Source organism: Strongylocentrotus purpuratus, unplaced genomic scaffold (assembly GCF_000002235.5).
Source record: "Strongylocentrotus purpuratus isolate Spur 01 unplaced genomic scaffold, Spur_5.0 spur5_scaffold_21, whole genome shotgun sequence".
Taxonomy (NCBI): Eukaryota; Metazoa; Echinodermata; class Echinoidea; order Camarodonta; family Strongylocentrotidae; genus Strongylocentrotus; species Strongylocentrotus purpuratus.
In genome coordinates, this window is record NW_022145607.1 from 22,892,973 (window position 1) to 22,907,147 (window position 14,175).

A 14,175-nucleotide genomic window follows, 5' to 3' on the forward strand; every position below is an offset into this window, starting at 1 on the left:
TCGTAATGACTGTTGTATTACCTTAAGGAGGGAAAGTCGATCACTCAAATTTTACATGCTGTAAGATATTTTTTCCTCAAATTTTAGGTAATCGTAAGTGACGAAAACGCAGGTGAAGTGAGCCAGCAAGTATCATCTGTTACTTCCAACATCGAAGATATCACATCAGATGACATCATGTTTGTGGCAGAGATAACATCACACATTGTGCAGAAGAATCTTACAAGTGAAGAGGTATTCTGCAAGATGCAAAGCAAATCATATTGAAGATGAAGTTGCAATGGATGGTGACTGTATTATGTTCCCATGAATATCTAATGGGGGAAAATAGAGTCTTCCCTCCATTACATACATTGTATATCAAATTGTCATAGATGTGAAAAAGGTAAATCCCATAACCGGTTATTGGAAGCCTTGATGCTAAACTACTGTGAATGAAGAATTTACTAGAGCCAACCTCTATCTGGCTCTGTTTGGAAATTTTGAATAATAACAAATTATTGTATTGGTTCTATGCCAGATTTAGGTCTGTCACAGTCCTTTCATATCTTTTTGACCCCTTTGCGGTTGCTCCTTCCAAAAATTTTGTAACAGCTTCAAAATAACATTTGTGTGTGAAGACTTTCATGTTATAATAATAATAATAATAATCTTTTAAAGTCCACTCCATATTTTATTAAACCGAAACGGAAATTATTTTTGCCCAATTGATCGTGAGCCCGGCAGCCACTGACCAGCGCCAGATCGACGTTGCTCTATCCCTTATTTAATACACTATCGTCATTCCATTTGATTTCCGAAATTTGGCAACTTTCCCCTACAATAGTTTAAATAACTTTCATCTTATGTGTTTAATTTGACAGGTAACAGAGTCTATAACGAGTATTGCGAGCAATCTAGCTCAGGTAAAAACAGAAGAACTTGAAGCCGCTGAGGAAGAAAGTGGGGCAATAGGTAAATTTATCCAGGCTTTTGAAGAACAAATCAGTCGCGTTGAGGTTGCCGATGGTGGGATGCTCAACATTCAGCAGCCAAATGTAGCCGTACAGGTGATTTTAATTTTATATTTAGGGCTTTCAACATAATTTGATTTTAACCAGGATACTTGAATATAGAATCACGTACAAGTTTATGTCATAAGTTATGTAAATGTTTACAAAGAGTTTTTTTTTTAATAGACACTGCTATTCATCCATTTGTGGTCTCGTTCAATCGAACAAGGCGCAAAACTCCAACCATATTTCTTTATAATTCAAAAAAGATCTACCAAACAACACCATTGAATTATATGCCAATTCAAAAATACAAACGTATTTTGATTAGTTTTGAACACCTCAAGTGGTCTGCTCCTACGGATCTTTCTAGGGGGAATATTCCACAGCGAAGGTTTCCTCCCCCGCTTCTTATTTATAGCTAATAATAACAATAATAATAATAATAATAATAATAATAATAATAATAATAATAATAATATAAAAAAAGCATTCAAAAACATATAAGAAAAACATAGAAAAGAGGAAAAAATTATTGAAATAAATAAATGTTAACATCAAAACATCAAAAGAATTAACAAACAAAAATACAAAAATAGTATACTGATAGCATGGTGAGTGTACTGAATATAAAGTAATTCAAAATACAGTGAAGAGCTTTATGAGAAAATGAAGTAATTATAAGGGCCTTCTGTTTGTTACTGAAAGAATAATTGTCTTTGGCAAATGATACGTGAACTCAACTAATTGAACATAAGAAAGACCGCGATAAAATGCAATACAAATTCCATTCAGATGACATAATAAGTCTTGGTACTGTGCTAATCACAAGTGTAATATGAGTACAGTACATGTATAAACATATTGCACATGAAGAAAATTGGAAATCTTTAGGTTTTGTTGGTCACAGTAAGAATAGCAGATAATTAAAGAATGTTGTACTGAAAAACATTACCTGAAGAGAAAGAGAAAAACAGAGAGAAGGGAGAGACGAAGGGCGAAAGAGGAAGAGGGAGAGACAGAGAGAGATACAGAGAGAGAGGGTTAAAGAGAGAAGGGATGACCAGAACTAAAGAAGAGGAAAGAAAATTTGAAAAGTAGCAAGTTCAAAATAGAGAAAAGGGATGAGAAATTCAGAGGAAGGGTAAAAGTACATGCAATATCAAAAGAAGAATGAGTGGAAGAACCTGATATGCCAATCATCATGACAGTAAATATTGCACATAATTATATTGCTAAAATACATGTACATATAACACTCTGATAATTACAAAAGCCTCTAATTATTATCCATGGATCGAGTGAAAGATGGGATGGGAGAATTTCGGTACCTCATAGTTCTCAACTATAGGCAAGGACAAATCAAATGCACTTCGTATGGTACGGTAACAGTCACTGACCCTGCTCTCAGGTAGGAGATGTCGATGAACCTTAGACTGGAGTAGTGATTCTGCGAATCTTAGAGACAGGGATGCGTGTCTCTCTTCAAGAGATGAGAAGCCAAGGTGAGATTTCAGTTCATCATAAGTTCTAGTGTCAGGGTACGTAATAATCCTGAGAGCTCTCCTCTGAAATCGCCCGATGCTTGCAGAGTGGCTGTTTGTAATCCCTGATGTCCAAACAGGTGCTTAAAATTCTAGCACTGGCCTGATGTGCAGCATGTATATAGTAGCAAGATCATTAGTGGTAACATTCCTCCGAAGCTTAGTCAAGAGATAACGTCTTCTGGAAGTGTTGAAGATCTTACAACTGACTTGCCCATCCCATTTGAGATCATCCTGAAGGAAGACCCCTAAATAGCTATATGATAGCTTCCAGCGTGGTAGAGAAGAACGTTGGGTGGCGGGGGTTGGCGAAGAAATGAAATCTGCATAGCTTTGCACTTAGCAGCATTCGGGACAACGTCGTTGTCTTTGCATAATTGGACCAAGGAGCCTAGATGCTAGATGCGACTGCAACTGATCAGATGGTTGCGTTTTCTTCAAAACCTCCACGATTGTCAAGTCATCCACATATTTCCATCTGTCAGAAACAGGACCGGTCCGAGACGAGTACCTTGGGGTACCCCACAGGTGATGGTTTGTTTTTGTGAGTATTTCCTATGGTAGCGGACAGTATGTGCTCTGTCGGAAAGGAAGTTGCAGGTGGTAGGATGATAGAGTGATCAACATTAAAGTCAATCAACTTCTTCATAACGATGGTGTGGTTGGCATGGTCAAAAGCTTTAGAGAACTCTAAAACGCAAAAAGTAACCGAGAGTGCCACCCTTGTCAAGCCCTCTGTGGAACCACGAACAAACGGGCGGATGCTGTTCATGATCTAGTCCGCGAGGAAACCTTCAAAGATACGCGCTAACGTGGGCGTTATAGAGAATGGCCGGAGCTGATCATAGTTAAACAGGGTTAGTTTTGGGAATAGCACTGATAGATGCATTTTTCCATATGTCAGGGAAGAAACCCTGACCGAGGCAAAGATTGAAGAGAGTGGTCAAAGTTTCAGAAAGTTCAAAAGCGAACTCCTTCAACAGTTATGGGGGTCATTTGGATGACGGGCCTTGGCAGTGCTGATTCCACAGAGGCGCTTATAGGCCCTCTGTCGGTCGATCACAGGAGAAGGTGAGAAAAGACGACAGAGCATCCCTGTCCAGTGGTGGCAATGAATAACAGATAGCAGCGAAGTGATGATAATGTTAAAAATCAATGAAGATCGGAGTGGAAATATGATTGCATGTTCACATTTATATATATCTCTATATTTTATATTTTTACCACGAACTTCAACGAATTTTGAATTTATATCATGTAATGTCTGATTTAACATGTATTTATTGTATTGTAATTTTTTAATCGATTTTTAAAAAGTCACACAATTCAGCCTTCGGGCTGCGAGATAATTTTCAATAAAACAAACCATTTATTTATTTATTTAATAATACAAGAATTGTAAGGTGCCAAATCCACTTTGTATCGCACAAGGTGCACTTGTGCAAAAAGGGAATCGCCTAATAGCATCTCCATTATAGACAAAAGAAGGAATGGAAACAAGATACATTAAAAAATGAAATAGGGAACGATCAAATGTAAGCCAATTCAAATTAATACTTTTGTATAAATTATTTTTTGACACCTCCACTAATCTGCTCTCCCCCCCCCCCCCCCCCCACTCAGTGTTATTTAGGGTACGCATATGCGTGTTCCCTCCTTTTGAAAACACCCCCTAAGTCCGGTGTGTAAAGTCAATTTTGTGTATGTACGAGCCGGACTTTGGTGCGTGAAAAGTACCTCTTTACCGGACATATTGCTAACACGCATGCGGTCATTCCGACCCCGGAGTGGGGGGGGGGCCGGGAATCTGCTATTGCGAGTCTTTCGAGGGAGAGCATTCCTCAGATAAGGCCCTGCCTTAGCAAAGGTTTCATTCCTCTAATTATAATTTATATTGAACAACAAGTAAACCAGGGTTTGAGAGCTTAAAGATCTCGGGGAAATAATTGTACTGTGGGGCAGAGCCATGGGCAAATCGAAATATAAGCAAATCAAATATTGAAGTTCTAATTCACATAACAGGTCCAGAGTGTACTTGCTGACGACTTAATGCGTGGTCTCGTGCTTTCGCTAGCTGGATCCAGTCTTTCAGACCTGACCAAGTCCAATATTACCATTAATGCTCCGACCCAAGCTGACCGCGATGATGTCATTGCTACCAGACCAGACATCATCGCTCAGGTCAACATTCCACCTTCAATTTTATCCGTCATTTCGTCCACGACCCTACTCTCAAATGGCAGTGGTGAATACGTCCGGGTCATCTTCAATGTATTTTCAACTCCAGCCCTGTTCATTTCTAAATCATTGCGCACAATCAGTGGAGATAGTGAAGTCTTCAATCGATCGGCTAACTCGCCCGTGATTTCTCTCAGTATTGGTCAAGGGAAAGTAGCAGCCTTGACCGAATTCATCAACTTTACCTTCACTACAATAAAGGTAAGATCTATAACAATAAAATGGCAGAATAGCTTTATTTCTTCATGTATTATACGTACTTGTAATCTGCCTTTAGCGGTATTTATAGATAATTACGTTTGTAGACAAACATATTTTGGTGAAAAGTTAAACAAATGTATTTCAAGCAATTTTTTTACCTTTTTAACTCCTATGTTTGATTCCCCTCATAAATGGGCTTTTAAACTATACCAATCAACATTATTGGTCATTCTTCTGTCATGCTTTATCTAACAAATTTGATTGTGGGTCTATGCATTTTCCCTTCTTTATTTTTTGCTGTTGTATAGTCTGGATACGTGAATTCCGTGTGTTCATTCTGGGATGAGGAAGTGGAAGATTGGTCCCAGGATGGGTGTGTTCTTGTTTCTGGATTCGCATCATCTGATGAGCGCTATGACAAGGACGGCGTGCGATGTGCGTGTAATCATCTTACCAACTTCGCTGTTATAATGGTCAGTGAAAAAGTAATTAGGCAGCTACTATCACCCGTCCATTACTCCCCGGTCAATTTTCCCCGGACAACTACTAGAGCTTTAGCGTGGTATTTTTCTAGATGACAAAGGGGTACAGTTGGTCCTACGGATTAGATAGTAATTATTATGATCTATTTACTATATAGTGGGAGAAAGTATATCTTACTCCTGCTGTAATGCGAATGGATACGGCTACTAGTTTCTTTCCAGACTTTGAAAAAATACTACCAGGCGTTTGTGGACGAGCGGTAATTATTCTTCCTCTAACAGTTCCCCTTTTACTTCCGAAGAACAATATAGTATACAGTTGGTTTTAAATTTGCTATTAAATAATAATCTCACTCTTGAGATAATATAAAGTATGGACTCTTGTGTAAAAGGTAGTAAAGTGATATTCTTTTCTTTTTTCCATGAGTAATATGAAGTTTCACCACTTTTATCAAAATAAACCCCCTATTTCTCAGTATACAATAAACGACACAGAGACTTTATATAAAAGCCTTGCAAATAATCGGTTTCACTTGAGTATTTAAAGAAGATGTTTCAGTTTGAGGTCAAATTTCTTTCACGTTACAGAATATCCATAGACAGGAGGATTCATTGATCGAGGCATACAACATATTGACTTACATTGGATGCTGTATTTCTATATCCTGTATTCTTGTCACATTGGCAACCTACCTGTGCAACAAGTGAGCTCATTGAAGAAGAAAAAATGCAATTATAAATGTAATACAAAGGAGATCATAATATGTAATTTTTCTCTTGTCCTTCTATCTCCGATTTTAGTTAGGAGTTTTTGAACAAAGAATGGTAACAAAAGTATGAAAGAGATGCATTTTTTGAATTTTTAAATAATCATGCAAATTAAAAAAAGTTGCTCCCTTCGTATAAAATGATCTCGTAATCAAATGATTTGTGAAATACGTGTAAACCTGCAGCACAGGTATGTTTGGTATCACTTTTGTCTGAACCAGCAGGGCTGTTGCCAACTACTATGAACAATGTACAGTTCGTGATAGAAAGGGGAAGAGGAGGGCGGAGGAGGAGGAGGAGGAGGAGGAGAAGAAAGAGAAGAAGAAAAAGAAGAAGAAGAAAAGAAGAAGAGAAACAGCCATACTATGATTACTTGCTTGGTGATGTAAGGGTTGTGTGACAAGGGTAACAAAATAGGTTGCAATATTCATTTGTTAATATCATATCAATATAATATTCATTTCGAACACCTTTGGTGGACACATGTTTCTCATTTAACATCGTCGTGAATAGTTACACCCAGATTGACTTCATTCAACAGGCTTCGCCATTCTCAGGGTGTGTACCTTGTAATATCATTAAAGAGATATATAGGTAGAGCACAATCACGAAATCTCCTTCATTTTTGCCTTGTTGTTCTTGTTGTGTGACCTTTCTATTCTTTTGTTGCTGATGAGGTGATGGTAAGCCTTTACATGCATGGTACACTATTGCTTCGACGCTTTCCTATCCTAATTTTAATGTTACAATCTTGATAGGGATTTGAGGACCAAACAGCCTAACCAGATCTTCATCTGTCTGTGCCTGACCCTGATGTGTCTCTACACGACATTTGTCATCATGATCTCTCTGGATTCTATCAGAGATCATCGTGAGGTCCAAGCTGGACCCTGTGGGTTCCTGACGGCCCTAATTCACTACTTCGTTTTGTCCTCCATTGCATGGATGGGTGTGGAAGGGTACAATACCTATCTCAGCTTTGTGAAGATCTTTGACACCTACATCCAGAATTTCATGATCAAGGCTTCTTTAGCTGCATGGGGTAAGGTATTTATTTCCTTAAATCTGTTTTTCTTGGAATAGTGCGTACTATTAAAATAAAGTTTCTGTATTTTTTTACATACAGATAGATGTCTCTAGATCAGAAACCTTCGACCGGCTTATTAATCTTATGAAAGTATCCATAAAACAATAGGTCTGTCAAGGTGCGACAACCTGCTTTGCAGCGATCAACCTTTCGCAATCAAAATAAAGTTGAATGGGCGATCAAAGGAAAAAAATATATATTAATATAACAAAGGAATTTTGTTTCTGTTTTTTAATGAACAAAATTATTCCAAAACTCCAGTAGGATATATCATTCATTAAGCCATGCTAACTAAATGGACAATAATTATGAAAAGATCACATTAGGACCGCAGGACGGACTACAGCCCAACAGGCATCAACTAATAATGCACATTAATTCGGCATTTTTTGCCAATATGTGTAATTTCTTCATTATTATTATTAAACGGCACTTGGCACAAAGAATACTCTAAGAGAGTATAAATAATCATAGTGTCGCCATATCCGTAGGAAGAACTTGTGAGCTGGACACCACACCGATAAGACTTATCGAAGAAATAGGGAAAGGAATAAGCTAGGCCCAAGTCCAATAAAGACGTATTATGAATGGAAAAAAACAACGTATTTCCTCATACGCGTATGTCATTTCAGGAGTTCCTGCTTTCATCGTGGTTCTTACCGGAGCTATTGCTAGAGGCTCTTATGCTCATGATGATCTGTAAGTGGTAATACTTGAGACTTTAGCTGGAATACTGGATTGCATAGCATAGGGTATACCTAATGATCTTCGAAATTCGAATTCAGCAAAATCACGTTTCTGTAATTTAATCTAGTTTATAGGCATTTGGTATTTTGGTGTCTCATGAGTTAGCAAGTATACAATTATGATCTAGAATTTGTATCTAATCATCACCTTCTTGGGCATGTGGTGTGATTCAAGCTCTAGAAAGACCACTAACTGAATACAGTCACCACACATACTCAAATCTCAGATGTTGTTGGTAACGGATGGGACAACAAAGCTTGGACTTGCCAAAATAGATAATGGGAAATAATGTACCACTCAAATTAATCGGTCAAAATGTCAAATAACTTTCGCTAAGATAGTCAGTATTGCTTGATTTATTTCAGTCTCTTTACACAATGCATATTTACTATCAACAGATGCTTTCTGCAATTCTGGGCTCAAATCGGTGGTCTCCTGATTCCCATGTCCATCATCCTCCTCATCAACATTGTTATCTTCATCCTGGTGGTTCGAAAAGTCCTCCGGTCAACAAACATCGCTGGTCGGGTGAAAAGAGAGGCTAAGGTAGAACGTCGAGAGACTATTGAACGCGTTCAGATCGCGATCTGCATCTTGTTCCTGCTCGGTATGACATGGGTCACCGGATATCTTCTTTTGATCCCGCTATTCAGTCAGGTAAAGCCAACTAGCTTGAAGAATAACTTCTTTGTGGTATATATCTCTTCTAAGAAATATCTTGAGAACTCAGTATTATGATGATTAAATACACTAGCAATACCTCTTTAGATGTTCAGTATCTGAATAACAAGAGAAAGAATGCCATATACCTACTTATTATTTCTGAAACATTTGCGTTTAACAGGTGGCTCAGCCAATCTTCGTCGTCCTTAACTCCTTCCAAGGATTTTTCATCTTTCTTGTCTACTGCGTCCGGAAGCCTCACGTCCGTAAGAAATGGCGGCTAACTTGTTTTGACAAGCTCCTAAAGAAAGAGGCAAACACTTCCAGCGGTGTGGTAAACTCGACGGCGCTATCCTCGTCAGCTGGCATGTGCTCAGGAGCCTCTGGTAATTACTTGTTGCCTAACAAAGACGACAATCCCGATCCTATGTGTACGTTCAATCCGACCTATGACGCTAGCCAGGTTGAGGAAGGGATCACACCACCTATGAACAAAGATATCCAAAGTTCCACCGAGGAACAGAAGAAAAACACGGATCGTGATGCAACAAGCACTGATGTCGGGACGGTAAGTCTCCCTCTTGATTCATCTGTCACAAAAGCCACTAAGAGAGGTGATGACGTTTCCTCCACCATGAATGCTGACACCCTCAGTGTTGCTCTGGATTTAACGGATGTCAGGAAAGCTACTGAGGGCAGTGATGATGTTGCTTCCACCAACAATGATGCTGCTGTCAGTCTCCCTAAGGATGCTGCGGATGGCACCATCCACAATGAGAGGAGTGATGATGATGCTTCTGTAACTAGTGATACTGCCGTCAATCTTCCAATGGATTCAACGGACGCCAGCAAACGAAATTAGAGCAGTGACATGGATATTAGTGGCACTACCTATTTTGCAACGGCCACTGGCTCAGTTGAGGTTTATTCTTACAGATTAAAAAAATATATGCTTAGTCATGTAAGCCACAAGAAGGTCTTATTAAGAGAGCATAATCTGATAAATTGGCATACTAGGCAGGGGAGGGGTGGGCTGGGAATCGAATGACCCTTCCCCCCCCCCCCTTCTCCTATAATTTTCAATTACCAATATTCCGTTAAAAAAATATTCGAGAACTGTGTGATCAATTTGTTATGTTATTATCTTTATTGTATTTCACATTTATATGTATGGTAGATTATCGAAGTAATCATGGTCATATGATTATTGTTTAATGATACTTTGTGGTGTATTACTCAGAGAAGAGGTCTTTTCATTTTTCTTAAAAACTATAATGATGATGATGATGGTACGATGGGTTTTTTCTTCAATTCTTCTTAGTCATTTTTATTCATGACTTAATATATATAAATATGTATATTGCGAAACGAAATTAGACAACAAAGGTTGCATAGCTTAAATCGAAGTTCAAAAATTGCTGTCCTTTTTTTAACATTTTGGCAAAGGTTAAAAGAATTATTTCCGTCAGGAATCGATCCGGGTCACTCGCTTAGAACGCCAATGCCTTAACCACTAGACCACAGAGACCTGCCAGTGGCTGCGGCGACACACGGTTTGAATTGACCGACAGATTGCTCAATCTCGAACCTTCATTTATTAATTCTTTCGCTGGGGGCCGCGTGACTCAGCTCGAGGCGAATGCTTTCAGATACACGAATAAGTTAGAATAATTGTAAACAAATGTAAGGAAATAACCTATACAACCGCTTTGGCAAATCTCTTGGAAAAATATATATTCATGTATATGTATATATATTTATATATGTGTATATATATATATATATGTATATTGAACCATAAACTAAGATCAAGTTCTACAATTAACAGATTTAAATCAATGTACAACAAAGGTATTTTTCAAAGAATGATATCCATGGTTGAGTAGGTATTTCTCTTTTCCTTATTTCTTCTAATTGAATTTAATTCGAAACCTTCTTTATGAATGTGTATACGTTTGGTGTGTATACGCGTGCTTGTATTACGCAAGTCTTTTACTTTTCATTGATTATGTTCATTATCTTGTTCTTGTTTGTTAAAGGGCCCCGACTACAAGCAGAACTCTGCTTCCTCGGGATCCTAATCATTATATATTGTATATTGTATATTTTCATTTTAAATATGTTTTATAAAGGTTGAATAAAGATTTGAATTGAATGTGTATGTAGAATTGAGTGTATTAGGTACATATATACTCCTGCGGCGGTTGACGACGAATAGACAAGTCAAGAATATTGAAAAGATCGTAGGATATGGCACTAGTTTTTTTAACTTATACCAAATGTGTCCACAAAAGGGTCAAAAATGAAATTATGTTTACTTACTTCAAACATGTATTTCTATGATCAGGACTATTCATATTTTTGAGAAATGCAAGTTTTGGAGCTTAATCTATCTCCTTATTTATTCACCAGATATGAATAATATGAGTTCTTACAATGTTATTGTGAACTAAAGCATATCTAATAACTGTGATATAAAACTCATTTGCTATTAACTACACCTTTAAATATGTTGGGTCTTTAAGAATATGTTTCAGAGATCATTCATGCAAATTTTTGAGTTTCTATCTTGAAAAATACAGATTTTGTATCCCTTGAAAGTGAAAAATAGCTCTAAATTTGGGTTTTGACAATAACAAGTTTTAATTTCAATAGGTAACATGCTTTTTTCTTAGGTCAAACTTATTTTATTATAACAACTGATGATATAAGGTAAATACATGCAACAAAATTGGGAACCAGTGCATTGCCTAATAATTTTCATATGGCACACCACTGATGTTTCGGACGTTGCACACTGTTAACATCATGACTTTATTCTAGTTAATCGCTTTTCTTTAGGTATTATTGACCTAAGTTACATTAATTGTTTGCAGAAAAATACTTTTATATATACATTTATGGGAAAAATTGTGCAGTTTTGATTAGTTTAGCACATACATGGATACATAATTCGTCTTCAACGACCACTCAATTGATGTAAGGTATAATATTCATTTCAAGAACGTGTACCGGTAGTTAAAATGCTTAGGTGATCTAACAGAGTAAAATATGAAGCTAATAGCAATTGTAGTCATCAAAACTCCTTAGAAAATTCACTTAGAAACATACTCTTTATTGCATGTTATGAACAACAGTGTACAATGTATGCTATGGTTTGTTTCGGATGTTACACGATGTTAACATTTCAATCAGATCATCAATTTCTACAAACTCTACAATATGCTTGCTAATGTTCTTTGCCTTCAAATATATAGTGTGTCATTCAATAATATCACTAACACATACATGTATGTAAGCAAAACATTGAAAAATCCTAATTTATGTACATCTCAAGAATGAGACATTTTAGATTTATTTTAAAATTTTGTATGTTTTAGGTTACAACACTACTGTAGTAACAATCATCCTTTACCACTATTTGTATTAGGAGGCTGTTTCAAACGACAACAATTTTTAATGCTGTTAAATAAGTATTTATTTATTTATTTACTTGATGACCGATTGATGAATGGATGAATTGATTGGTTGGTTGGTTGGTTGTTAGATATTAACTCCTGCCTTGCCGATATCACAGGTGACAAACAATATACAGTGTAGGTTAAACATGTACCATATTATGCCGGCGATAAGGCCGCAGCGCCGCACCCCCAACTTTGACATTTCGTAGTGGGGAAAAAGAGGGAAAAAAAGAAAACCAAACGGACAGCCCATTTATATTTCACACTAGCTTATACATTTTGTATGTATGCATACATTTGAGGAAGATACTACATGTATATGTTTAGGATCATTAAATAAGGTATTACTGGTAATGCCCTTTTCTTTTATACATGTACATGTATGTACTTTCTACACAGATTGGTTACAGTACGTGTACTGAGTGCCCTTTTAAAATGGTATTTTCAAATGAAAATCAATATTTCCCATACATTTTTAGAAAAAAATTGCTTGATTTTATCAACTTTATATACCTGTACATCATACCCATGTCATATGTACACTGGGTATTGCTTCAGTGGGTGACGTTGAGCTTGTGTAACCTACCAAATAGTTCAGATGGACCATACTACCTTTGGTTATTTGACATCATTTGGAACAACCTCTGTAAAAATGAAAACCTGATGATTTGCAAACACACAGCAATGTAAATAGCAAGAGGAGAGGTTGAAAAATTGAAATTTGCAATTCTCACATCTATCTTTGCCCCTCATTTGAACTAGTTAAAGTATGAAAATGTCTGTTAACAGTTTAATGTAACATCCGAAACGTGCTAACAGCATAACAGAAAGTGCTGTTAAAATGGCTGAATATTTTTTATGAGTCACTTTTATTGAGATTTTTTCTGATAAATTACAATTAAGGATATACTAAAGCAGCCAGCCATGCCTTGCATCACAAAGTTTGGCTTCAATATTTTTTATGTTTTATAAGTCAATTTTGCAGAAAATTTAGATATTCTTACGGAAAATTTGATTTTTTTTTTTTTTGCATCATATTTCTTCATATTTTTATATGTAGATCTAAATGAAATTATCAAAATAGAGTTTTTAACAGGAGTGTGCATTATGAAATCGTAACTTGCACATATGATCGAAAATTAGTTGAAATTTGCAAACTATGTGTTAACAATCAAATAGTGTAACGTCCGAAACACCCTTCTTGAGCTTACACAAAATTATTGGATTTGAAAGACCTGATTTGTGTTTTGACTTGTGCTAAGACTTATAATAACTTATTTTATAACGATTTTTTTCACTCCAGATACCCTCAAATATGGATTATCATCATTTATTTGGTATTTTTTGTTTCGGACGTTACATTTGTTTCGGACGTTACAACTGTTAACGGAAAATTGGTTTTAACTATAAAATAGTATTGTAGTGATGTATTGCAAATTTCTTTTTTTTGGTAGGTAGCCGCTATGAAATGTGTAACAAATGTTACGAAAGATAGGTCCTGCAGTTCATATATTTTCTGCTACTTCAAATTGAAAGTTGTTTCGGACGTTACAAAATTGTTTACGGAAAATGAGACAACTTTTTCAAATTTTGAGTATATTTCTAATATAAGCGCTACTACAATTAAATTATATTTTCTTTTAATTTAATTACTTGGAGTAACTAATAAGCTTATTCAAACCATAAACAATCTCATTAATTTATTGTTCTAGTGGGTTAAATGAGGGTCTACATTGTTTACGGAAAATGTAACGTCCGAAACACCATTTTCAATTGCACTGTTCCATCAAAATACAGGAGGTAATTCAAATTACTGTTAACTTTCTTTAAGGTCCACCCATGCTCATTAATAATCCATAGAAAAAAAACATATTGTTTGTGGGTATATATTTTTTTCGGCTCCAACCAAAAGGTATGTCAATTTTGTTTCAAAATTCCGTAAACAATTGGCTGTTCAGGGATACCTCATGCACATAAAACAACGTTGAAATG

At 36.4% G+C, this 14,175-nt stretch overlaps 1 protein-coding gene across 1 annotated transcript; it reads left to right on the plus strand.

The window, feature by feature from the left end:
* Positions 1 to 269: 269 nt before the first annotated feature.
* LOC115927906 (latrophilin Cirl-like) lies at positions 270 to 7,007 on the plus strand. Its single transcript, XM_030994249.1, has 5 exons — positions 270 to 287; positions 864 to 1,049; positions 4,559 to 4,975; positions 5,284 to 5,448; positions 6,984 to 7,007. Exons 1-5 carry the CDS (start codon positions 270 to 272, stop codon positions 7,005 to 7,007), a joined length of 810 nt encoding a protein of 269 aa, XP_030850109.1.
* Positions 7,008 to 14,175: the final 7,168 nt, after the last annotated feature.